At 42.3% G+C, this 27,459-nt stretch overlaps 2 protein-coding genes across 6 annotated transcripts in view; one reads left to right on the top strand and one right to left on the bottom strand.

The window, feature by feature from the left end:
* gabrb3 (gamma-aminobutyric acid type A receptor subunit beta3) overlaps positions 1-27,459 on the bottom strand; it is a 686,618-nt gene that overhangs the window by 432,957 nt on the left and 226,202 nt on the right. The gene's annotated exons all lie outside the window — the stretch shown is intronic.
* Positions 14,040-27,459, top strand: part of gabra5 (gamma-aminobutyric acid type A receptor subunit alpha5) — a 124,742-nt gene continuing 111,322 nt past the window's right edge. The window contains exons 1-5 of one of the 4 annotated variants that reach the window (XM_072576996.1): positions 14,040-14,509; positions 15,963-16,145; positions 17,133-17,254; positions 18,221-18,288; positions 18,374-18,594. In XM_072576996.1, coding sequence (XP_072433097.1) covers positions 16,072-16,145; positions 17,133-17,254; positions 18,221-18,288; positions 18,374-18,594 — 485 coding nt within the window. In that variant the 5' untranslated portion in view covers positions 14,040-14,509; positions 15,963-16,071. The other 3 variants (XM_072576999.1, XM_072576998.1, XM_072576995.1) reach the window with 3 other exon arrangements.

Here is a 27,459-nt window from a genome sequence, read left to right as displayed (position 1 = left end):
ACCTTTTTTTATTGATTCATAGGACAATTGCCCAGAGGGCAACCACATTGCTGTCGGTCTGGAGTCACATGTAGGCCAGACCAGGTAAGGATGGCAGTTTCCTTTCCTAAAGGGCATTAGTGATCCAGATAGGCTTTTCCGACAATTGGACAATGGTCATGGTCATCATTAGACTTTTATTTCCAGATTAGTATTGAATTCAAATATCATCATCTGCCATGGCAGGAACTGAATCCAGGTCCACAGAATATTATGTGTGTCTCTGGATTAACAGTCCAGCAATAATACCAGTCAGCCACTACCTCCCCTAATATACAGTTACTTGCAGGGATCAGTACTGGGTGATGCAACATGCCTAAGCATGCTAAAGTCAGGACAGGCAGAGACGGTACATCAGCATATAATGCATCAAAGATGAGTCTGTGTCTTAGCTTTGTTATGGAAGGCAGAAGTCATCCCTTCCAGGGCCCAGCTTTCCAAAGAGATGATCTACACAGTCAATAGTTAAGTGCATTCAGGCAGTCTATCAGTAATATGTTGGGGAATGGTGAAAATGTAAATTCCAATGTCTGTGTATGACGTTAAATCAGTGCAGTCAATCATGGAACACATGGTAACCTCAATGCAGAGTGAAATTTGGTGATGAACTATCATTCTGTGAATGCAATTGGAACATACCAGGGTTCTGAATAAATCTAGGACTTTGCAACTTACTTATCATGATAGGGCCTTCAAAGATGGCAAAGCACTCATGCAATCGACTCTCCTATTGATATTTGAGAGTGCTGAGGTACCCCCTCACACAACTCACATTGACACCTGGGAGGGGCATGTGTCCTCTCTCACGAGCGGAATTCTCTGCCCCAAAGAGTTGTGGAGATGAGATTATTTATAAATGAGGTAGGTAGATTGTGTGGAGTTCAGGGCAACGTGGAGCTGGCATGAAACAGGAGTTGACGTCTGTGGCAGAGGAGCCATGATTTTGTTGAGTAGCGAAGTAAGCTTGAGGAGCCAAATGGCCTACTCTTGCCCTTATGGTTCTGACAGTACTAGAATTAGAATGAGATATTATTGTCACACTGACTCAACTGCAAAAGTTCAGGAGTGCAGTGAAAAGTGTACAATGTCACCTTTGCCGGTGCCATCTTAGGTACCTAGCCACAAACGTTTAGGTATAAAGTGGAAAAATAAAGAAGGAAGGTTAAAAGTTAAATATTACCGTCTTTCTTAATATTAAGTAGAAAAATACAGAAACAAAGTTAAAAGGGTATGCCTCTGACTCTAGATCCAGTTGCACTCTCGTATTAAACTGAACTGATTCACAAAATCATGAAAATCTTTAAAAGGAGTAAAAGGCTATTCAGCCCTTCAATCTTGTCTCATCATTCAGTAAGGGCATGGCTTATCTAGTTGTTGCCCTAAACTCCATTTTCCTGCCTGCCTCACTCTATAATCTTCGACTCCCCTGTAAATCAAAATCTTCCTCACTCTTTCTTGAATATATTAAGTAGCCTGCTGCTCTCGGTAGGAAAGAATTTCAAAGACTAATGGTACTTTGCAAGAAGAAATTCCTTCTCTCCTCAATGAGAGGCCCCTTATTTTGAAATTATTCCTCCACAGTCTCGAATTCCTCATAAGGAAAAACTTCCACTCAGCATCTATCACTCAAATCTCATCAGATTCAGTCCCTTTGTGACACACGGCAGATTGTTGCACACTAGCTAGACAGATTTGTCTATTCATGTAGACAGCTTTCTGTATGGACAATGATGCTCCATGTCTAGTGGAAGCCATTCTGAAGAAAACTCACTGGACCAGAAATGTTAACTCTGCTTTGTCTCCACAGATGCTACCTGACCTGCTGAGTATTTCCAGCAATTTATGCTTGTGTTTCTTGCATTTATATCGTGCTTTTCACAACCACTGAACATCCCAAAGTGTTTTACAGCTTATAAGGTACTTTTGAAGCATAGTTGGTTGTTGTAATATCAGGCACATGGTAGCAAAAAGCAACATGATGTTAAACAGATAACCTGTTCCTTAATTGAAGGGTAAATATTAGCCAGAACCCTGTGGAGAACCTTCCTATTCTTCTTTAATATAATGCAATGGGATCTGTGACATCTACCTGATCAGATAGTTAGAGACTCCATTTAGCAACTCATGTGAAAAAATGGCACTTCTGACAGGACAGATTGCTTTAGTACTGTGTTGGAATGCCAACTTTGATTTTTAGTGCCTGGGTCTGCAGGGGGACTTGTGTCCCAGATCACTGTGACTCAGAAGTGAGAGTGCCAATAACTGAGCCATGTCTGGTACACCATCAATCAGATGTTTGTCAGAAGTCCCTGATCAAAACATCGCTGATAACTCACCAAATTATTTTAACAGACTTCAACAAGCCCCAACAGCCAAATCTGCAAAAGGTTCAAAAATAGCATTCTCAATAAACTAACCACTCACTAACCTGAGAGTGGTAATTAACCCTTCTCCAGAAAGGGAACCCAGCAGGGTGTCTCCAACTACTATTGGTGCACCAGATTCAAAACTGGTGAATAAGGTACCTAGCTATTGTAAAGGCTTTTGGGAGGCCTTAAAATTGTGTGTAATCCTAATAATTATTTACAAAGGCATCAACGAATCGGCACGGTGGCACACTGGTTAGCACTGCTGCCTCACAGCGCCAGAGACCCGGCTTCAATTCCCGCCACAGGCGACTGACTATGTGGAGTTTGCACATTGTCTGCGTGGGTTTCCTCCAGGGATTCTGGTTTCCTCCCACACTCCAAAAATGTGCAGGTTAGGTGAATTGGCCATGCTAAATTGCCCGTTGTGTTAGGTGATGGGGTAAATGTAGGGGAATGGGTCTGGGTGGTTTGCGCTTTGGCGGGTCAGTGTGGACTTGTTGGGCCGAAGGGCCTGTTTCCACATTGTAAGTAATCTAATCAAACAGATTAAACACCTAAAAAAGATGTGAATACACATTCAGTGCACAAAACAAATGCTTGAGAGTGAGACCTGACATTTCAGTGCCTTACTGCTAATGTTTTGAAGTTAAATTCCATTTCTCCAAGTTGAAAAATCTTTCATTTTTATCTTATATATCCAGCATTAGTATTAAATAAATTTTCCATTTTGTTACCAATGGGAGGCAAGGAACTTTGCAGGATCCAGAGTTAGGTTAGCGCATCAAAGTGATTTAAGTATTTTATAATATTCCTAAAGCAAAGCAAGATTTTAGTAGTCAGACAATGTGCGTGTGAGGCAATTATACAAGAGACTTTCCACTATTGTATTCTCATTACTTGCCTGGAGCTCATATTAGGAGATTACACAATGCTGACCCAATACAATATTTTCCCCAGGGAATTCAGCAGATGGGATAGCAGAGTCTGGAGGTACATAAGTCCTTGAAAAATAACTGGCAAATGTACCCAGGAACAATTCTTTTATATTCCCTTTTGGATCCATTATTCCTACAAAAGGTGCATGCTATGACAGTAACCAAGAATTCTGCACTTGATAGATGGATATGTACGTAATACATGATTAATGAATATAATGCAATTGTTAAATGTTTATTGAGTAATAATACACAGCTGATTATTAATCAATAAAACACTCAGTAAATACTAAAATTAATAGATGTCCTGCAGTCATTGCAAAACTAATCTTATTTTCCAGTTGAAATCAGTGCTCAGGTCATGGAGCAGGACTTGAATGCATAACTTTCTTTTGAGAGCCCTTTAGCCTCATGACATCGTTGCTGTAGAAGTAAATTACGACATTCTATCAACTGTTCCTAAGAAACTTCAGGCACTGCATTAAAGACCCACTGCTTTTGCTTAACAGCTCGCTTTCTCTTTTCATCAATTGTAATGGATCCCTACTTAGTGGATGAGAGGCTAATAGGCTCCAGCTTCAGTTTCTTTGTGACTTCAGCCACAGAGGCAAGGAAATCAATAGCTGCCTCATCTCTTATTGAGTCCATTAGTGGGCACACAGACTAGGTCCCAATGCTTCGCATTCAATGTCACAAAAATGCATTTTTCTCTATGATGGATGTTTTATGGGATTTTTTCTTTCTTCAAATTGATTTCCCTTGGATGCTTGCTTGAGGTGTAGAGAATGCACATTAAGTTGTACACTGAGGACCTCCATTGATCTGAATTGATTTGTGCCATTGTTGTTCCTGAAGCAAGATATTCAGTTAACAGATCATGTAGCAAGTCATTGATCAACTCAGACCATTTGGAGGGGCTATTTCCAGTGTAAGTTTACTTGGTGGTAGGCATTGCTTTCAGCATGAGCTGACCAACTAAAATATAGTACATGTTTTTATTCTTGGAATAGATGTGGGCATCACCAACAAAGCCAGCATCCCTAACTCCTCACAAATTGAGTGTATTGCTGGGCAATTTCAGAGGGGCAGTTAAGGGTCAGTCACATGTATACCAAACCATGTTAAGGGCATGAGGGTGGCACAATAGCTCAGGGGTTAGCACTGCTGCCTCACAGGGATGCAGGTTCGATTCCAGCCTCGGGTGACTCTCTGGAGTTTGCACATTTTCCCCGTGTCCGCATGGGTTTCCTTCGGGTGCTCCAGTTTCCTCCCACAGTCCAAAGATGTGCAAGTCAGTTGGCTTGTCCAATAGTGTCCAGGGATGTATAGGTTAGGTGGGTTAGTCATTGGAATTGCAGGTTACAGGGCATAAAAATTAAGAGGGATGGGGCAGAATGGGATGCTCTTCAGAAATTAGTGCATACTCAATGGGCCAAATGGCCTGCCTCTGTACTGTAGGGATTCTACAAACAGATTTCCATCCCTACAGTTATACAGTTACAATGGTAATATGGCTGCTATTAAACAAGGTTTAATTCTAGATTTTAATGAATGCAAATTTCACCGTCTGCCATGGTGTCACTCAAACTCATGAATGATAGCCTGGGTCTCTGGATTACCATTCAAGTAACATTACTACTTTGCCACTACCCCCACAAGAAAAATTGTTTTATCCTGAGATATGATCTGTTTTTGATATTTTGAACATCAAAGATTTGATATTTGTAACAAGTACTGTTCATTGTCCTCTGGTTTACAGCTTAAACAATGGAGGATTAAGTTAAATAACTGACTGCCTATTGAGGATAGTCAGAGCATCTGGTGATATGTGATGTATTCCAGCCAATGAACACAATGAGAAGGACTCTCTGTCCAATCATAAGGAACTACACCCCAACATCAACTGCACCTCTTCACGTTCATCTACTTGACTCGGAGATAAAATCATACCCCAGTTCCCAAGAGAGGCATGAAGTTTATTGAGGGAGCAGCTAATCACATTGAAACCATAACAAAATGGCTGATGCATAAAGGGAAAAGTTCAGCAATGCTTTGGTGCAGGTGGTTATCATTCAGACATAAAGGGCTCATTATGTTTTAAGCTGAAAAGAAATTGGACAGCATCAAAGGATGGTGTTTTTAAAAACGACTGAAAGACCTCCAAAAACTAAAGGATGAGGACTTGCGGAAGAGAAAGAAGAACAGAAATTGCTGGCAAAACCCAGCAGGTCTGGCAACATCTATGGGCAGAAAACAGAGTTAGTGTTTAAAGTCCGGTGACTTCATCAGAACTGATGAATTGCCAGTAGTTTCTGTTTTTGTTTCAGATCGGTTTCTGTTCCTGCATTTGCAGTTCTTTGTTTTATTTATATGTTCCTTCCATGTGTTAGAATGACGGATTGAGAAGGAAACATCGCAAACTCAAGGCTGAGGGAAGAAGCCCAATTGGAATGAAGGAAGAGAGACAAGAAAAAACACACAGTTCTCTGTATATTTGAGGAAGGAAAAGAGAAAATAATAATTTTTAAATGATCATCTGCACTACATGCATTTGAAATAATAGATAAAAGCATATTGTCAAAGATGCAAGTAGATGAACCTCTGGTTAATTTATCTCATAACTTTGTACTGGACAATTGTGTTGAAACCAGTCGATTATTAAACTTCAGACTGCAATGGATGGATTTTTCTTGGTAAAAGAAGGAAAACAAAATGGGACAGGAATTGGGTACAATAAGTTATGACATCATTCTGTAGGTGGTGAAAAAGGTTTTCACATGTTTTTCAACTCTAAGCGTGAATTTGAAAGCAGATCATTCTTCCTGTTTCAAGTTTACTGCCTGAAATAGTCAGGCAAACAGTCAGGGGGCTAGAGTGTCTAAATATGTCAGAGATGGAAAACACTTGGAATCTGTGGTTAGGTGTGTCTGATTATCAAGGACAATGTCAATTGATGCCAAAATGAATGATTTCTGGATGCAGTGCCAGATGACCTACTATTTTGGTTGTCTGATCAGAAAGTGCTCAAGCAAATGTCAATGATTTTGTGGTGTTGTGAGTGTGGGAAAAACCAATAGGCAGGTCTTTACTTTCCTTGACAGATGATAGCTGAATGATGTTAACACTAGACAGAGATTCAGGTGATGTTCAAGGGACATGGGTTTGAATCCCAGTGGAATTTGCATTCAATTTTAAAAACCTGGAGTAGTGTCTAATGATGACCATGAAAGCATTGCCAATTATCAATTTTTTTTTAAAAAACTGTGCTCCTTTGGAAAAGAAAATTACTGTTCTTACCAGACCCACAGCAATATTGTCGACTCTTAAATGCTCTCTGGACAATTAGGGACGGGTCGATTCTGTGAATTCAGACAGATTGGGCACAGCCACTGTGGCTCGGGGCTTCATGCACCTGAGCAGAGTCAAAGTCCCTCTGTGCTTTGCTGTTCTGAGCACTGTGTCTGTTGTTTTGGCTCTGAGCCAGTAAAGCGTTACTAGCGGTTGTTGGTCATGAGCTCCGTCAACACAAAGCAACTCAAAAGGAATCAAAGCAAAACTAATATTTGGGAATGAAGGTTATGCTGGAGTTCCGTTTGGAAGTTCACAAGACCAGGCTGAAATCGCTTTCGATCGTTTCCTTCTGGGGTAAAGGGGTTAGAAGGGCGGGGGAGTGGATAAATCGTTCCCAGCCAAGAAATTGAGGCAGGGAGACTGAGAAATCTGGCGCCAGTGCTCGGCTTAATTTTAAAGAAGGCACTTAGTCTCCTGACGTTTAACTTCGGAAAGTAGCCTGCATAAAAAAAAGCACACACACAAAATAGTAGTGTCAGCACAATCCTAACTGTGGTTTAGCATCTTGGCTCAACAGTGGAAAGCCCCATTAGTTGCTCTAACATAGTGGTCAACGCCTTGTTGCAATTAAAGCCAACGACCAGGCGGAGTCAGCAAATTGCCCAGGCAAAGGAGGCGAACGGACTGAAATTCCTCCAGTGATGTAAGAGAAAAAAAGACGAGGCCAGCTATTCTCGCTGTTCGGAGGTAAATTAACATGAAGACCACTCTGCGAATTTCCTAGCCCTCCTGAGACACAAGTAAAACAATGGACAGTAAATGAACCCGGGTTCTGCAGAAATGCCCCCCTGACATGCACAGTCAAGGATTACTGCATTGTAATGCAGATATCACAACATGTATTAGTCTAGCGATCCATAAATTGCAGATTTCGATTGTACAGAGAGAGCAGTGACAGATGAATAGACAATGCATTCCGCGTGCAAGAAATAATCTGGGTATTCCCCAATAAAACCAGCCAAGTTTGCCTCATTAAAAAGTTATTGCTGGATGCAGAAAGGTCGAGAAACAATCTTTTTTTTCAGTGAGATGTTAGGGAGAATGTATTTGCCCAAAATATTTTGATTCATGCTTAAAAAAAATCTTTTTTTGTTGTTGTTTTTTAAAGAAAAAGAGTACTTTAGGACATCTTTTCAGAGAACGGAATTGCTCAGAATGAGTGTTGATGTCATTAGCAAGCAGTAAAGCAGAATTAAGTAGCGTCGCTGCTGTTCCCCAGCATTTTACTGTTAAGCATCATTTAATCCAAGTCAAGCCTAAAGCTGTTAATGTAATTTTCCTTTCCTCAAGCTCTGGCCAATCTAATTCAGAGACTTAGCGCTCCCTCTAATGGAAATAACGGGTGCGAACATGTATTTTTCAAGCCGAGTACTTTTTACAACGGTGCCGCGTATGAAAAGCAGGAAAGCAAAATGTTCGTCAGTTATTCTATACTATTGGCAGCTCCAAGCTCAACGCCAGCTGCCATGGGATCGCGAACCAGCAACCTTACCCGAGATCTCAGAGTCTAACTTCTCGGAGAGAGGGTAACCCTTGCTGGGTGTCAGACTGAGGCGAGGTGGACCCCCATCGGAAATGGTGAAACTTTCCTTTTGGAAACAAAAGCTTGTGTCATAGAGATGTACAGTAGGGAAACAGACCCTTCGGCCCAACTCGTCTATGCTGACTAGATATCCAAAGTTAGGATTAGTGGTGCTGGAAGAGCACAGCAGTTCAGGCAGCATCCAACGAGCAGCGAAATCAACGTTTCGGGCAAAAGCCCTTACCGAGATATCCAAAGTTAGTCTAGTCCCATTTGCCCAAATTGGCCCATCTCCCTCTAAATAGCAGCACGGTGGCACAGTGGTTAGCGTTGCTGCTTCACAGCACCAAGGGACCCAGGTTTGATTCCAGCCTCGGGCAACTGTCTGTGTGGAGTTTGCATATGCTCTGCGTGGGGGTTTCCTCCCACAATCCAGGTTAGGTGAATTGCCCATAATATTCAGTGCATTAGTCAGAGGGAAATGGGTCTGGGTGGGTTACTCTTCGGAGGGTCGGTGTGGACTTGTTGGGCTAAAAGGCCTGTTTCCACACTGTAGGGAATCAAATCTAATCTAAAACTCCTTTCTATTCACATACCCTTTCAGATGCTGTAATTGAACCTTCCTCTGGCAGCTCATTCTATTCACTCTTTGTGAAACAGTTGACCCTTTTAAATCTTTTCCCTTTCACCTTAAACCTATGCCCTCTTATTTTGGATTCTCTTACCCTGGAAAAAGTGTTACCATTCAAAAACAACAGAGCTAATGTCTACCTGAGATGGAACATCTTGGCTATGAAGAGAAAGGCTGGATAAGTACAGGTTGTTTTATTTACAGCAGTAAAGACTGGAGGTGGGGACCTGATTGAGATATATAAGAATATGAGGAGCAAGGGCAGGGTGGAGTAAAAACATCTATTCTCCTTAGTTGAGAGGTCAATATCAAGGGGCATAAGTTAAAAATGAAAGACTACAGGTTTCGGGGGACTTGGGGGAACTTCTTTTTCACCCAGAGGATAGTGGGAATCTGGAATGCACTGCCTTGTGATGTTGGAAGCCTCATAACCTGTAAAAAGTACTTGGATCATCATATAAAATGCCATAACGTTCAAGGCCAAGTGCTGGAAGGTAGGACTAGCACAGATGTAGAGCAGTTTTTTTAAGTGCAGACTCAATGGGCCAAAGGGTCTCTTTTGTACTGTGTGATTTTGTGATTTTATGATTTTAATCCTGGTTGAAAGTCTTTTAGTTTGTAACATTAACAGTGCTAGTTATCATTTTCACACAAATGCATGAATCAACATGAAATGAAGTGCAACAAGAAAAAACAAACAAAAAAGAGCTACTTGTTAGTACAGCACTTGACCATGGCTGGAAAAAAAGATACATGTTTTACAAACAATTTGTCTTGCATTTGCAAGAATTGTGAATTCTTGTGAATTGCCCTGATGAATGCAAAACAAAATGCTTTGATAAATGTGTCTTTATTTTGCAGCAAAAAAACAAAGAAAAGGATATTTTGGGAGTATTATTTCAACTTATGATTTGGTATAAAATGATAAAAGATTTACCACAATGACACCTGTTTTCTAGGTTTAATTTTTAGAAGAACTATGAAGGGGAATAGCCGAAGACAAATTGTGCACCATGAAGAAGATTGGCACAAGCACCAAAAATACAACAGCCCTGAGGGATATCTGACATCAGTGATAGGAAATAGTAAAATGCTGTGGAACATCAACGACTTGGGTTAACACTGGGTATTCAATCCTGACAATTTGATGTCTTTGGGGTGAATTCTATCTGGAAAGGGCTAGTGTGTTCTTTTTCCTTCACTAATTGCTATACTAACAGTTGCCAAAAACAAATTGTTCCATTCTCCAAACTGATTGGAACCAGTCAGTTCTTTACACTACATTACAAAGTAATAAAAACTCTAAAGCTTGCTTCACACCCAAAGCCAACATTCCCACAATATGAATTCCTAGTCTGGTGTTTTTATTCAGAATAGCTCCAAGGTGTATTCTTTGTGGTGGTCCACCACTGTGTCGAGGAATTGGAGAGAAACCAACCCACTGCCTCTGGGCTTCGATCCCACTAAACCTAATTCAACAGTGTCCAAGGGTCATCAGTCTCATAAAGCTATTAACCAGTTTAGAGCACGTCTTTTGATGAATTCTAAACCTGCCTGTCTGAATTCATGACCTTTCATTGTATTGCTTTTGTCATATCAGTGCCCAAGCGAATCTCCAACTATTAGCATCTGCCATCAGCCCTATTGGAATGATACACAAGCTCACAGTAACCAGTTTGGTCACTTTATCATCACAACTTCCTTGGCAATTAAGTCCTTATATGGCACTCACACCAAGAGCCTCTGGCCCACAGGAAAACAACCTCTTTACAAATCCCACCTACCATTTACAAAACCTTCTTCCATCTAATCCAGGCATTTGATAAAAGGCTGCACAACAGATTTGTGAAGACATCTATTGCTCATGGAATAGTCCAAAAATGGATATTAAATTGTTGAGTAGCAAACACAGTGTAGTAATCAGATGTTTTTCAGGAAAAGCAAGGTTTGCAGTGAAGTTTGCCAGGGATTGCTGTTAGGACCTATGCATTTCACAATATATATTAATAACCTTGAGTTTGTTGTACAGGACACAACTTCAAAATGTGTAGATAATACAAATCTGTTGTGTACCATGAGGATAGGAGTGTAGAATGTCAATAGAGCCATAGAATTGTCAGCCAGGAAATAGACCATTTGCTCCAACCCATCCACGCTGACCAGATGTCCTAAATGAATCTAGTCTTATAGACTATAAAGAGTTTGGTGGAATGGGAAAAATGTGGTGAATTAAATTTCATCCAAAGAAGTGTGAAGTAATTCATTTTGGTCGGAAGAACTCAGAAGGACAATATGAAAGGTTCAATTCTGAATGGGGTGCAGGAGCAGAGGCGCCTGGGTGCTTCTGTGCATTAACCATTGCGGGTTGCAGGACAGGTTGAGGGGCAAGTTAGTAAATCACACAGTATTATGGGCCTTATTGATTAATGAAGCTAAAACAGTATAAAATGCTGTTTCATCTAATATAGGAATATTCAGTCCATGCCCAGGCTCATCCATTTGGAAGGATGTGAAAGCATTACAGAAGTTTCACAAGAAAGGTTCCAAAGATGAGGAACTTCAGCTACAAAGCAAGGCAGGAGAAATTTGGACTATTCCTGGAGAAGGTTAAAAGGAGATTTGAGAAAGCAATTCAAAACCATAAGTTATCTGAACAGAGCAGATAGTGGAAAGATTAAGAACTTTGAGTACACAGATTTAAGATAATTGGCAAAAGAAGCTATGGTGACATGAGGAAAAAAATTACATTCAGTGAGAGGCTAAGGTGTGGAATGTACTGCCTGCAAGTATACTACTACTCTCCTGCAAGAGTAGTGGAGACAGCCACTTAAGTGAATTATCTGAAAGCGGAACAAATTGTAGGACAATAGGGACAAGGCACAAGTTGAACTGTTCCTACAGAAGGAGACAACAGCCAAAAATGCCTCTTGAGTTGAGAACCATTTTATGGTTCATGGAAAGTACCAAGCAAAGTAGAATCATGTCCTCGGTGAAGTTTTACAAGTGCAGGCCAAAAACAAAATGCCAAGGCCTCAGTTGCAGCCCAGTACTGAGAATCACAAGGACAAAATAGTAAATAGAAGGAGATAAATAAAGAAGTAATGATAGGTGAACCAAAGATACAATCCCAATTGAATAACCTGTACCTAGTTGTTCACAGTTAAGACAACTAGCTCCATGACTTGCACAGCTTTACGTTCTTGAGAAAGAAAGACAGAGTAAGAAATAATGGCCCAAGAGTTAATTTCAAGTGGTGGTGATGCAATAGGTCTGCCCTCTGGAACCTAATAGGGTTGAACAACGTTCAGAGTGAAGTGTTCATAGTGACTTGGATAAGTCGAAAACAATAAGAGTCACAGCGTAGATAGAAACAATGGAGGCTTGTAAAAGGGTTGGCTTTTAAAAATCTCTTTAACCTGAGAAGGTAAACCATGTTTCATGGCTTTCCCCAAATGTCAAAGCAGGGATACAGCTTTAGATGAATTTCCCAGATGTATTCACAGGGAAGAAAAGGAGATAAGCTGAAAACAAAACATACTGGAAGTCACAGCAGGTCAGGCAGCATTCGCGGAGAGAGAGCAAGCTAATGTTTTGAGTCGAAATGAATCTTCATCAGCTCTGAATTTTTCAGCATTTTTTTTGTGTTGTCAGCGCAGATTCTCGCATCTGCCGGAATTGCTCCCTAAATGAACTCAGCCTCTAGGAGGCAGTGCTGAGAGTGAATTGTAATGGAGGAAACACTGAGCGGAACTTCAGAGAAAGAATGGAGTGCGATGACACAGGGGAAAACAAGAGATGATTGAATTTTTGATATTAAAATTAAGTATTTGAAAATATTAAATTGGCCTAGCTTTACCTCTATACAAGTTTAAAACATAACTTATGGGATGTGGGTGCTGCTAGTTGGGTTAGCATTCGCTGTCCATCCCTATTTTGCCTTGAGAAGGTTGTGGTGGTGAGCTACCTTCCTGAACCATTGCAATCCATGTGCTGTATCTCGACTCACAATACCGCTAAGGATGTAAATCCATGATTTTGACCGAGCCAGGCTTTGATGGTGGTGGTGGGGGGGATTGAATGGGTCAACATCGGGTGCTAACTTCATTACCCTCCCACAGACGTGGAGGGAATGAAACGTTGCGCGGTGAAGAATCGACAATGACTCAGTTTCTTCAGCGCAGCACCAACAAGTCAACCCGTGTGCGTAGGAGTCAACAAAGACAACCACTTCAGAATGTGAATGCTTGTCAAAAAATAGGCTCTATATTGAAACCACTTCTTGTTCTCTCGATAGAGTTAACCGACATTCCGAGTGTTCCGGCGGATTCTAGTCCTGGTTTGAAGCTCTTTATTTTCTTAGTGTGGGGATTTAACAAAGCGCTGCAGACTAAACATTCCAAGCCCGATTGCTGGCCAGCCTGTCTGATTTGAGCCTACAGAGTTAGGGTTAGGGTATTGGGATATGACATAGGACTGGCCTCTGAATCCCTCAGAGAGCGGGTGAACATGGAAGCAACTGTTGTCCTGAAGCTTATCTTCAGGACAAGATAAGGGCCGTATTGAATATTAGAGATGGAGTTGATCAGTGAATTCCAGAAGAGTTTAGTGTGGATGTATCTCAGCATACATGTAGGTCTTCGAGCTACTCACTTCCCCATGATCCCTGTAGTTGCATCGATCCCTACAGTGTCCACTCCACAGCAGACTCTATTGCCTTGATGGTGTAGCTTTACATTTGGTCGTCTCCTCCAGGCGACACATTCTCAGTACAAACTACATCCATTCGCCTGGCAGAGACGCTTGAAATATCGATCCTGTTCATTTATTTATCCATTCAATGAAGATTGTCGAAGGGATGCATGGCCGTGGAGATCACCTTACAGGCCGGAGGAAGTTCCCTCTGTCTGACCCAGCTATGATACAGCGTCGTCTTTAACGTTCAAGATTCCTAGCGCTGAGGAGAATAGGGGATGCGTTCACTTCATGACGGGGGAAGAGCCATCTTTCCCAAATCTTTACCAGCTCACCCCATATACACCCGGCGTCCACAATCTAATTCTTGATTCTAATCACCTGACGAAGGAGCAGCGCTTCGAAAGCCTGTAATTTCAAATAAACACTCTCACCTGGTGTGGTGTGACTTCTGCCATTGTCCACCCCAGTCCAATACTGGCACCTCCACATCAATCTAGTTCCTAACTAATTCCTAACATGCAGATTCTCGTCCTACGATTTACAAAGCTAAAGGTCCCGGCTGTTTCACAGACAGTTCCCCCAGGGATCAGTGCCACACTCAAAACCTCGGTTCTGTTGCTAATTATCCAGTGAGCCATTCCACACCACTGGTCTTGTTTAAAACTCTGTCATTTATACTCCAGTGTATAATTGTCGAGGAATCAAGTTTCCTGCAGTCTCTCGCCGCCTACAGCCATCCAACAATCTCATCTCTATATACAGCCCCTACTCTCATAATGCGCGGAGTCTAGTTTCTCCTGTATAGTTGTTTACAGTGCCCAGCGTATATCACTGCCACTGGAGAAATCTACAACAAATCAAAACAAGGTTTAAGTCAATCTATTATCGTTGGCTGTCTTGGTCAGGATCCTCTAGTCATACCCCGGAATCATCAAGTTACCGAATCCACTGAGTCCACGTTCCTCCGGTAAGGTCACAGCTTGGGGACAGGGGCTGTTCGCTGACAAGGTGGGATGTGTTAGCGGTTACGGGAGAAGCTGTGTGTTGGTCGTTTGGAAATGGGAATGGGGGAAATGTCATCAGGTAGCCTTTCCTGGGGAGAGTCAGTGCAGAGACTGCGGGCCGAATGGCCGCTGTCCGCACTGTGCACCATCTTCTGATTCTGTGAGACCAGCAATTCCAGGCGGATGCAGTCTTTCTCCCTGCTCCATGACCTGTAAATTGGTCACAGGTTATCCAACACACTCCCCGGTAAAAAGTCGAGGACTCCACAGAACAATAGCAGTGCTGTGCAAGCTCCCTTTCTGCCACTGTGTGGAGTCCTTCCGTGCATTATTAATGTAAGACTTTTCAAGGATACCTCCAGCAACCATCAACCCCCCCTCCCCACTCCACCCCACCCACAAGCCCCATCCCATCGACCGCTTTCCTCTACCAACTGCATTGCTTTATCCCCTCCGGGTGAAGCCCAGCCCCGGCTCAAGCATGAGGACATGATTGGCTGCCCGGGAGATCCCAGAGGGAGCGGACGCTCTCCACCCAGCCTTAGAGCGGAGCTGGCGGCGAGGGCTGGGACACGGGCCGCGGTTCCTCCTCCGTCCCCGGTGCCCCGATGGTGAAAGCAGCCGGCTGGAGAACCCCGAGCGGAGCCGCGCTGAGCAGCCGTCAGGGAAGCGCGGAAACACGCTTCCAGCTGTAGCCTGGGTTGGCTCCGGAGGGAGACTGGTGCTGAACGGACAGCTCCAAGTGATTGAAGGTACAGTACTGAACTTTGAAGTACGCTGGAGAGTGGTGTGTTTGACAAAGGGATTCTTTTGGCACCGTCGCTATACATATTACATAGAATGTCATATTCACTCAGATCTAATAGGAAAAGTACCTAAACATAAATTTCAGAGATCGGACGGCGTGGAGAGGTGTGTGATTGGGTGTGTGGGTGTGTGGATGGGTTTGTGTGTGGGGGTGTGTGTGTGGGTGTTGTGTGTATGTGTGTGGGTGTTGTGTGTATGTGTGTGGGTGTGGGCGGAAGGACATAAAGCAAGGTTTTATTAATCACCTATTGTACTGTAAATTCAAGCGAAGGCTAGAGAGTCTATTGTGTGGCTGCTGGTAATGACAGAACACTTTGCTGGGGTCATTGATGTGTATTTGTCAGTCCCTTGTGCCAGTCCACCTCCTGCTACGCCCTTGAATTGTAGTTAAAATCAAAACAGTCACATTAAATAGACAATGTCCTAACACTGGATTTTGTTATTGCTATAATCTGACTTTAATCTGTGCGAGGCACTATATGCTGATTTTTAAATCAGATACCATCACCACTCCTTCCTCCCTCCGCCCCTGCACTATGGTGAAGATTCTGCTGGGTCAGCGCCTGGGCTGGGACACAACTGATCACAGTCTCCATTGCGTTTGTTCAGCTCAGATTTGTTCAGTGCTGATTGAAACCAGAGAAAGAGAGCGAGAGCGAGAGAGAGGGGGCGGGCTGACAAGCGCCCGGTCGGGATTTGGAATCTTTTAGCAGTGGCCATGGACACTGGGAGGTTGGAAGGATTCAGCAAGCTGTGTTTGCTCCTTGTGTCGTGTCTGTCCTGGCGCCCGAGGTGAGTTGGCCGGCGGCGTGTCAGGTTTCGTGGAGCTGAGGGGATGGGGTGAGGGGGTGGGGTGGGGTGAGGGGGAGGGGTGGACCCGGTGGTCGCTGTCAGCTGAAGTGAAACACAACTTGTTGGAAAAGCTCAGCAGGTCTGGCAATGTCTGTCCAGTGACCCTTCCTCATGATATTGAGCGAAACGGGGCAGCCTGAAAGCGTTTACGTTCTGCATCAGGCACGTTCAGGGATAGTTACACCTTCTGTCCCTGTGCTCCAACGGGTCAATAATGACTCCTGCCCAGGGTTATCACCTGTCCAGAGTCTGGTGCTGGAAAAGCACTGCTTCCTGATGAAGGGCTTTTGGCCCAAACGTCGATCCTCCTGCTCCTCGGAAGCTGCCTGACCTGCTGTGTTTTTCCAGCACCACACTCTTCACTCTAATCTCCAGCATTCTGCAGTCCTCACTTTCATCCAGCGGGTTTATTACCACTGGACTACCCGAGCTCAGCTGTCATTTAGCTTCTTTCAACTGAAATCCTTCCAAGCAGCATCGCCTTCTGATATAAATCTTGGAGCCAACGAGAGGTCTGTGGCTTGCTCCACAGTTAGTCTTTAATGCCGTTCTGATTTTCTTTTTCTCCCCAAAATGCTTCAATTGCTGTGCTGCTCATCACTAAGGAGGCGCTACACGATTGTGAAGCCCTTTTAGCCTAACAACAGGAATGCTGAATGTTGGCCGGGCTAACATTTTCTGCCCTGAAGCGAGAGTGACTCGGGCTAGGTTGACTCTGTAACTGACAGGGAAGGTGGGTGCATTTCCCCATGAAGAAGTTAGTTCAGCAGCATTTTTGCCTGAGCCCACGCTTTGGGGAGTGAGTCACGCTGTCGTACTGATCCGGCCTATGCACGGACCCTTCTAAAATGCTTTATCAAGTTAATAAGAGATAAAAGATGGAAACCTGTTTTAACCTTTGCATGCAAAATGAAACCTGCTCCCCAGCTTGCCCCAGAGCGTCTCCCCAGCGCTGAAGCAACACACCAACGATAATATCACCATCTTCACCAGAATTTTGGATGGTCTGCTGGACGGATACGATAACAGACTGCGACCGGGACTCGGAGGTGAGTTCATGAGGCGGCCGTTTTCCCCCACGTTTGATCTTTCCAAAATTGCACCGGTCTGATTGTTCCCCATCTCCCCAAGTGCATGGGCCGCCCACATTAGAACAAAAAGACAAGATCAGAAACAGACATCACTGTCTTAGAGGTCAGTGTAACCAAAGAACGCGAGCGGGGGGACGGAGCTGGGGGAGGAGAGAGGTGAAGGGTTCAGGTCAATCCGATCAGCTGACCAGGGCGACCAGAATTGAAGGGTCGAATAGGGCGGTGGAAATAGAATCCTTTCAAAGCGTTGATTGAGAATACTTGAAAAGACATTTCTGGGCCGTGGAGGGGAAAGGGTAGGAGCCAGGGTCACAGTGGAAAATTCTCCCAAGCAGCTAGATTTGGGGAGGAGGTTGCGCGGTCTGCTTTCTCAAGGGTCAACATTCATTGAGAAGAATGAAATGCCTTCTCAGTGAAACATCCAAGATTCTTAGAGGACTGCACAAGATCGGTGCAAAAAAAAAGCTTCTTTACACTTTGTGAGAGACTAGAACCAGAGGAGATAATTCCAGAACAAGGGTCGCACATTCAAAGCAGTGATGAGGATGGTTTTGTTTTAGTCTTTGAGCACTGTGAATCGGTGGAGTTCTTTACCACAGTGGGCTATTGAGGCTGGGTCATTATATTCAAGGCTGAGATAGACAGATTTTCAACCAGTAAGGTGTGTGGGGAAAAGGGAAGAAAGTGGAATTGAAGGTTGTTAGATCAGCCATGATCTTATTGAATGGGGAGGTAGACTGGATGGGCTAAATGGCCTACTTCCTGTCCTATCTCTTATGGTCATGATGAGCCAGTTGTTTCTTTCGGTAAGAAAGCAGATACTTAAATAGTGTCCTAAAATACTAGTGAGCATCTGATGGTATTGGATGCCAACCACAGAATGGGTTGGCTGATTATTTCCTTCAACCGCTTGATCTTTTGCAGAAAGGATCACGGAGGTTAAAACAGACATCTACGTTACAAGTTTTGGCCCGGTCTCGGACACTGAAATGGTAAGTGATCAAATATGTTTCTACAAAGCTCGATTCACATTTCCAGCAGTCACCATACCAACCAGCGCCTGCTGCTCCCTGACAGGAATACACGATAGACGTATTTTTCCGCCAAAGCTGGAAGGACGAGCGCCTGAAGTTTAAAGGACCAATGCAGCTGCTGTCTCTCAACAACATGCTGGCGAGTAAGATCTGGACTCCGGACACCTTCTTTCACAATGGCAAGAAATCGATAGCTCACAACATGACCACCCCTAACAAGCTACTCCGGCTGGTGGAGGATGGTACTTTGCTCTACACCATGAGGTAATTACCCAGTACTTACTCGTGTGTTCATGGTACTGGTGGGTTTCTGTTCTCAGATGTTCAATATAAATCATTGCCTCAGCAATGTACACCAGGAATGAAATTTCTTTTCTTTATGATCATGTCGATTTTTTTTACACAATAGTATTTAAATGAATATGTTACAGTATTAATGTTAATCATCTTAAATATATTATCTTTTTATTAAATTGGATAAGCGTAATGAATTTCAAGCTCAGAAACTGAGTCTGGTAAGAACTACTATTTGATAGATTGCTATTATCAATATTTATTTACATATGGAGAAAATAATTTAAAATACTGTTTAATAAGGTTGTTCCCATTCATGTTTTGATCTTTTCTTTTAATTTCTGCACTATTACCCAGAGTAACTAAGATTAATTGTGGGAGGTAAAATTCGATTTAGCCCTTTGTTAAATAATTAGCTCCGGTATTTGCAACTAATGCTTTTAAGATTATATTTTGAAACAGTGATTTAAAATGCTATCCAAGACTGCAAATTAAATTTCAAGTGCTCCTATAGCACTGCAATTAACGAAAGAATGTTAACACTTGCTTTGTCAATACAAAGGCAGAGATGTTTGCTTTTCAGCGGTTTATTCTCAGACCCAGGTTTTCCTTTGTTTCTGATTGAACAGATGTCGTACCCACTAGTCACCACCAGATGTCTTCCTTGCACATTTTAATAAACGTTCCTTGACACAAGATGTCTCAAATTTCACCCAACAAACATCCCTGAGGTACTTTTAAAGGGACCAATTTAAAGAGTGCCACAAACACTAGTCCTTAATAACCATTGTCCTGCACTGAGAGAGTGCTGCATTGTCAGAGGTGCCTCTTTCAGATGTGGTGTTGGCTAAGGCCCCACCTACTCTCAAAGTTGGAGGTCTAAGGTCTCATGGCTATTCCCTAATCAACATCATAAATACAACGTATCTGGTCATTATTACATACCTCTCTGTGGGAGCTTACTGTGCACAAATCAACAGGATTTTTAAATTTTAGAACAGTGAATATACTGCTTACCATGTAACTGTTTGTGGGAGCTTACTGTGTACAATTTAAAAGGGTTATTTCAACAAAATTGGTTACACTGTTTCTCACATTGTCATCTGTGGAAGCTTTCTGTGTGTGAATTAGCACAGTTATTTCTACTTTACAATATTGATGACATTGCTTCTGACACAGTTGTCTGTTGGAGCCTATTGTGTGCAAATTAACTTTATTATTTCATACTTTACAACAGTGACTATAATGCAAAAATCTTCATTAGCTACAAAGGTGTTTGGGACATAATGTGAGAGATATTATGAAATTACAAGTCTTCCTTTTTAGAAAACAAAAACCAGGCTTGTTCATAATCTTGAACAGGAGCTATAGCTTTGTTTGGCAGTTTGTAGTATCTGGTTTATATATCCTGGGCATGAATCCTGGCTCAAAGAAGGAGTTCTCCCCAAATGTTCAGTTTTCTATGGGTGGAGTGAAGGACAAGCATCACATAGTAGATCAAAATTATAGGATCAAAGACTGTAAGTTTTTTTCTCTTAGATGGTTAATTCCATTCCTCAAACAACACGTGTGCAGAATCTTTAGGTATTTTTCAAGGCAGAGCTGGCTCGCCTCTTGATTTGCCAAGAAGACAATTTTTGTTTGGTGGGGGTGGGGGGTTAAGCAGGAATGTAGGATTAACACTAAAATCAGATCAGCCATGATTATGATGAATGGTGGAGCAGGCTCAAAGAGCCAAGTGGCCTACTCTTGTTCCTTGTTTGTATGTTCACAGTTGGAACAATAGGCTCTTGGAGGTAGCACAAATATAGTGGAGTGGGTGCCTTGTAATTAGAATGAGGGTTTTGTATTCAACATAGTGGGGGTTAGTAAACCTAATTGAGTCGAATGAAAGCACAAATGATGGGTGAATGGGGCAATATAAGGGTTCCAAAGTTTTGGACAGTTAAGCGGCAATCCATGAAGGGACTTGGTACGATGCATGTGGAAACAAGGAAAGCACAGCTAATTGCTTTACCAGCAATCCATGTGAGGTAAGGGTGTGACTGCACGATGCTGTAGATGTGGAAGGAAGTGAGTGTGGTGGATTGCATCAGGCTTTTGACACCCAGGCTCAGATCAAATAGGGAACTGAGGCTCAGGGAGGTAAGAGAGAGTTGAGGACTAGAGTAAATCTTTGGAAGGAGTAAAAGAAAATGATTTTGTAAACAAATAACGAAGGATTTTTGTGGGTCATTCAATGACTGGGTTTCAAAGAAATCGTCTGCAACACTGAATTTTTCTGGAGGTGACTTTTTCTCCCACCCCTACACTTTAACCTCCAGTGTATTCCCTCCTTCATATCCTCCTTTTCCTCATCTGCAGCACCCCAATGACATCTGACTCTATTTCTCTCTACCAAAGGAGATGCTTTGATCTCTCCACTGTTAGATGATCTGATGTGCTGAGGGATAGAATTGTTAGATATGAGGCATTAGTTACACAGGTGAAGAGTGGGATCTTTCTGTACAAAGGATGGTGCCAGCAGCTTATAAGGTGAAGGCTTAGTGTCATGGATTATGTTATAAGCATCAGCCAAGACCATGTATTGGAATGATCAGGTCAGTGAACACTGGACATTTACAAAGGAGCTAAACCTTGTAAGCACAGTATGAATGAAGTTGTTACACACTGATATGGAGTCAAGATAAATGGCTGAAAATTGAAACATTCGAATCAGGAAGAGAAGTAGGCCAATGCTCTGCCATGCCATAATATCATGTAAATCCCACAGTGCCATCTATGTCCAAGGTATTGGACAAGTGTTGTCAATGGAAACATGGAAACTAGGGATCATGTTAAACCCTACCCCAATCTAAAGATGACTCTAGAATAAAGGATTTGGCTTTGAAAAAGAGCAAATATTGGATGAGATGTTCAATCCAAAAATCTGTCAATTAAGCATCAGGTACACTCAGGTTTCCAGTCCTCAAATTGAAGAATACAGAGGAAAGAACTGCATCTGGGCAAAACGTGAGGATGGAAATTAGTGAGTAACTTCATGGGAATCAAAAATTCAAAGGCCGGGTCATTGGTAGTACTGACCTGGTCCCAAAAGCAACAGTGTTCAACTAAGTCACCTGCGAAAGGAAAGATAATTCAGGTCTTGAGGTCTTATATTCTGGCAAGGTCAAGCAGTTAGCTATGTTTGTAACTGATTACATGTTTTCATGTACCCATAGGGGGACCCTGCTTAAACAATATCTCGTTCCAATATTCACATCCTTTATTTCAATTCATTCATGGACTCACTCCTCTTTATCTCAGTAATCACAATCAGCACAAAATATTTAGATTTCTGCACTCCTCCAATGCTGACCACTTGATCATTCAATTTTTAATTGTTCCATTGTTCAATTTTTAATTGAGTCTTTTTCTCACTGTTTCAACAAAATGGCAAGTAAGAAAAGAAAATCAATTGTGGCAATCTACACTGATACCAAGTTCATATTTATAAGTAATTATATCAATAAATTGCACAATTTACACATTTCTGCACAGTTTTTTTTTTCTTTTCATTGTTTCCCAATTTTTATTTGTTCCTTCAGCACCTGAGGCTCCAAGTTCCTATGTTCCCTCCTTACCACTTTTCACCTGATTTCCTTCCTTTAAGGTTCTCCTTAAAACCTGTATCTTTGACAAAATGTTTGGTCAACTAACATAATATCCTCTGATGTGGTTCAAAGTCAAATTTTGGTCCGAAAGCCCCTGTACCAAGGATCTATATAAGTTCATGTTGTTGTAGTAGTAGGTCCACTTTGAAATAACAGAGAAGAAATAAGCCATTAATGAATACAGTGCACTGTTATGCTACATTTTTGCTTCCTTATTCAATTAACATTGCTGACACATCCACTAAATGGTGTTTTAGCATCTATTACAAACAAAATACATTATGAAGATTCAGTAAATATGATTTATTTTACTATGCCAATCCCAGATGATAATTCATGAGCCACAAAGTCAGAGAATGAATTATGGTCAGTGCTAGGAGTGATTTATATGTAGAATCTCACTTCTATATATAACTTACTGGTTATGTTGGTCCCAGGGGTCCTGTTATCATTGATACAGGTGTGATCTTCACATTGTAGCTGCCTTTCAATATGACCTTAGTCTATTTACAGCAACTGAGATTCAGGCAAGTTTTATAAATGTCACCTTCTTTGTATCAGAGCTAAGAGTTAGGAAAAGGAAGCTTTATGGTAATAAAAGTACTCTCCTTGTTGTTTTATAAAATTTTTTCTCATATTAAACATGCTGCAGCTCTAGTACTGATATAGCAGGGATTGCACACAGCAAGCTGTGATTTCAGTAATAGTATACATCCTCTGAATCAGAGGTTGTGCATTCAAATCCAACTCCCAAGACAATTAAAGTGAATGCTCTATTTCAGTACTGAGGGAATACAGCTCTGTGGTGGGGCCATCTTCTGGAGCAATGTTACACTTTCGCATATCCATAAAAAATTACAGGGCACTTGCAGGAAGCAGTGCAAGGGAGTATACCTTATGTCCTGAGCAATATTAATCCTTCAACCAAACAGAAAAAAAAAGATGACATTGTGATAATGCCACTGAAGTAGTAATCCAGAACCCCAGCTAATAATCTGGGGCAAGGGGTTTGCATCCCATTGTGGCAATTTGAATGCATTAAAAATGGGGAATTTAATTGGCTCGCCTAACAGTGACCATGAAACCATCGTCAATTGTTGTAAAAAACCCATCTGGTTCACTGCTGATCTTTAAGGGAAGAAATCTGCCATCCTTACATGGAAGGAGATGAATGTGCCTCCATGTGACTCCAAACCCACAGCAATATTGTTGATATTTTGCTATCCTCAAGGCAATTAGTGATGGGCCTCACCAGTGGCACCAACAGCCCATGAGAAAACAATAATTTATAATAGGCGAAAGTAAGGACTGCAGATGCTGGAGATTAGAGTCGAGAGTGTGGTGCTGGAAAAGCACAGCAGGTCAGGCAGCATCCTCGCAAGGAACAGAATTGACGTTTTGGGCAAAATCCTCCAAACTGACTAATTCCTGATGAAGGGCTTTTGCCCAAAACATCGATTCTCCTGCTCCTCGGATGCTGCCTGATCTGCTGTGCTTACCCAGCACCACATTCTTAACAATAAATGAAAATAGATGAATCAATATCACATTGCTGATTCAGGGAGCTCACTGTACAGAAATTAGCTGTGCATTATTCTTTAATTATGTGGGATATGGGTATTACTTGCAAGGCCTTTGTTTTCAACTCAGGCAGTTAGGAGTCAACTAATTTCTGCCTGTCCAGAGACACATGTTGGCCACATCAGGCAAGGATGGCAGGTCATCTTCCCCGAAGAACATTAGTGGATCAAGTGGATTTTCAGGACAATGGTTACCTTTTACATTTCAGATTTTATCGAATTCAAATTTCACTATCTACCATGGAGCATTTAACCTTGGATTCTGAGTGACCATGCCCAGTGACATCACTGCACCACCTCAAATTCCCTCATCATAAAAGTGGCTATATGTCAATATTTATGGAATCATAGAATCATACAGTGGAGAAGAGACTCCTCAGCCTATTGGGTCTGCACTGAGAAAAACTGCACAAAGTCTTTACTGGTCCCATAGTTCAGCACCTGCCTTTAGACTTGAATGTTTTGACATTTCAAGTTTTCATCCAAGTACTTTGTAAGAGGTGTGATGTTTACTGCCTCAACCATAGAGTTATTGAGTCATAGAGATGTACAGCATGGAAACAGACTTTTCGGTCCAACGGTCATTGCCAACCAGATATCCCAACTCAATCTAGTCCTACCTGCCAGCACCTGGCCCATATCGCTCCAAACTCTTCCTATTCATATACCCATCCAAATGTCTCTTAAATGTTGCAATTGTACCAGCCTCCACCACTTCCTCTGGCAGCTCATTCCATACATGTGCCACCCTCTGCGTGAAAAGGCTGTCCCTTAGGTCTCTTCTTTCCCCTCTCACCCTAAACCTATGCCCTCTAGTTCTGGACTCCCCCACCTCAGGGAAAAGACTTTGTCTGTTTACCCTATCCATGCCCCTCATAATTTTGTAAACCTCTATAAGATCACCCCTTAGCCTCTGACACTCCAGGGAAAACAGCCCCAGCCTGTTCAGCCTTTCCCTATAGCTCAAATCCTCCAACCCTGGCAACATCCTTGTAAATCTTTTCTGAACCCTTTCAAGTTTCACAACATCTTTCCAATAGGAAGGAGACCAGAATTACACGCAATATTCCAACAGTGGCCTAACCAATGTCCTCTACAGCTGCAACATGACCCCCCAACTCCTGTACTCAATACTCTGAGCAATAAACAAAAGCAAACCAAATGCCTTCTTCACTATCCTACCTACCTGCGACTTCACTTTCAAGGAGCTATGAACCTGCACTCCAAGGTCTCTTTGTTCAGCAACACTCCCTAGGACCTGACCATTAAGTATATACGTCCTGCTAAGATTTGCTTTCCCAAAATGCAGCACCTTGCATTTATCTAAATTAAATTCCATCTGTCAATTCTCTGCTCATTGGCCCATCTGGTCAAGATCCTGTTGTAATCTGAGGTAACCCTCTTTGCTGTTCACTACACCTCCAATTTTGGTCTCACCTGCAAACTTACTAACTGTACCTCTTATGCTCGCATCCAAATCATTTATGTAAATGAAGAAAAGTAGTGGACCTAGCACCGATCCTTGTGGCACTCCACTGGTCACAGGCTTCCAGTCTGAAAAACTACCTTCCATCACCACCATCTGTCCTCTACCTTTGAGCCAGTTCTGCATCCAAATGGCTAGTTCACCCTGTATTCCATGATATCTAACCTTGCTAATCAATATCCCAAGGGGAACCTTGTCAAACACCTTACTGAAATCCGTATAGATCACATCTACTGTTCTGCCCTCATTAATCCTCTTTGTTACTTCCTCAAAAAACTCAATCACGTTTGTGAGACATGACTTCCCATGCACAAAGCCATGTTGACTATCCCTAATCAGTCCTTGCCTTTCCACATACATATACATCCTGTCCCTCAGGATTTACTCCAACAACTTGCCCACCATCGACATCGGGCTCACTGGTCTATAGTTCCCTGGTTTGACCTTACAACCCTATTTAAACAGTGGCACCACGTTTGCCAACCTCCAATCTTCCAGCACCTCACCTGTGACTATCGATGATGCAAATATCTCAGTAAGAGGCCCAGCAATCACTTCTTCTGTAGCTTCCCACAGAGTTCTAGGGTACACCTGATTATATCCTGGGGATTTATCCACCTTTGTGTGTTTCAAGACATTCAGCACTTCCTCCTCTGTAATTTTAACATCTTGCAAGGTGTCACCATCTATTTCCCTACAGTCTATATCTTCCATATCCTTTTCCACAGTAAATACTGATGCAAAATACTCATTTATTATCTCCCCCCATTTTCTGCGGCTCCACACAAAGGCCGCCTTGCCGATCTTTGAGGGCCCCTATTTTCTCCCTAGTTACCCTTTTGTCCTTAACGTATTTGTAAAAACCCTTTGGATTCTCCTTAATTCTATTTGCCAAAGCTATCTCATGTCCCCCTTTTGCCCTCCTGATTTCCCTCTTAAGCATACTTCTACTGCCTTTATACTCTTCTAAGGATTCACTCAATCTATCCTGTCTATACCTTACACATGCTTCCTTCTTTTTCTTAACTAAACCTTCAATATCTTTAGTCATCCAGCATTCCCTATACCTACCAGCCTTCCCTTTCACCCTGACAGGAATATACTTTCTCTGGATTCTTGTTTTCTTATTTCTGAAGGCTTCCCATTTTCCAGCTGTACCTTTACCTGAGAAAATCTGCTCCCAATCAGCTTTCAAAATTTCTTGCCTAATACCGTCAAAATTGGCCTTTCTCCAATTTAGAACTTTCTTTTCCATCATTATTTTAAATCTAATAGAATTATTAGTGTTAGGTGAAGGGATAAATGTAGGAGAATGGGTATGGGTGGGTTACGCTACGGCGGGGCGGTGTGGACTTGTTGGGCAGCAGGGTCTGTTTCCACACTGTAAGTAATCTAATCTAATCTAATCTAATCTAATCTAATCTAATTATGGTCGCTGGCACCAAAATGCTCTCCCACTGACCCCTCAGTCACCTGCCCTACCATATTTCCCAAGAGTAGGTCAAGTTTGCACCTTCTCTACTAGGGGCATCCACATACTGAATCAGAAGATTTTCTTGTACACACTTAGCAAATTCCTCTCCAGCTAAATCCTTAACACTATGGCAGTTCCAGTCTATGTTTGGAAAGTTAAAAACCCCTACCAGAATCATCCTATTATTCTTACAGATAGCTGAGATCTCCGTACAATTTTGTTTCTCAATTTCCCTCTGACTATTAGGAGGTCTATAATACAATCCCAATAAGGTGATCATCCCTTTCTTATTTCTCAGTTCCACCCAAATAACTTCTCTGGATGTATTTCCAGGAATATCCTCCCTCAGCACAGATGTAGTGTTATCCCATGCCACTCCCTCTCCTCTTTTGCATCCCTTTCTATCCGTCCTGTAGCATTTGTATCCTGGAACATTAAGCTGCCAGTCCTGCCCATCCCTGAGCCATGTTTCTGTAATTGCTATGATATCCCAGGCCCATGTTCTTAACCATGCCCTGAGTTCATCTGCCTTCCCTGTTAGGCCCCTTGCATTGAAATAAATGCAGTTTAATTTATTAGTCCTACCTTGTCCCTTCCTGCCCTGACTGTTTGACTCACTTCTGTTCTCAACCGTATCAGTCT

Source organism: Chiloscyllium punctatum, chromosome 9, assembly GCF_047496795.1.
Source record: "Chiloscyllium punctatum isolate Juve2018m chromosome 9, sChiPun1.3, whole genome shotgun sequence".
NCBI classification, from domain to species: Eukaryota; Metazoa; Chordata; class Chondrichthyes; order Orectolobiformes; family Hemiscylliidae; genus Chiloscyllium; species Chiloscyllium punctatum.
This window is presented reverse-complemented; position numbering and strand designations above follow the sequence as displayed.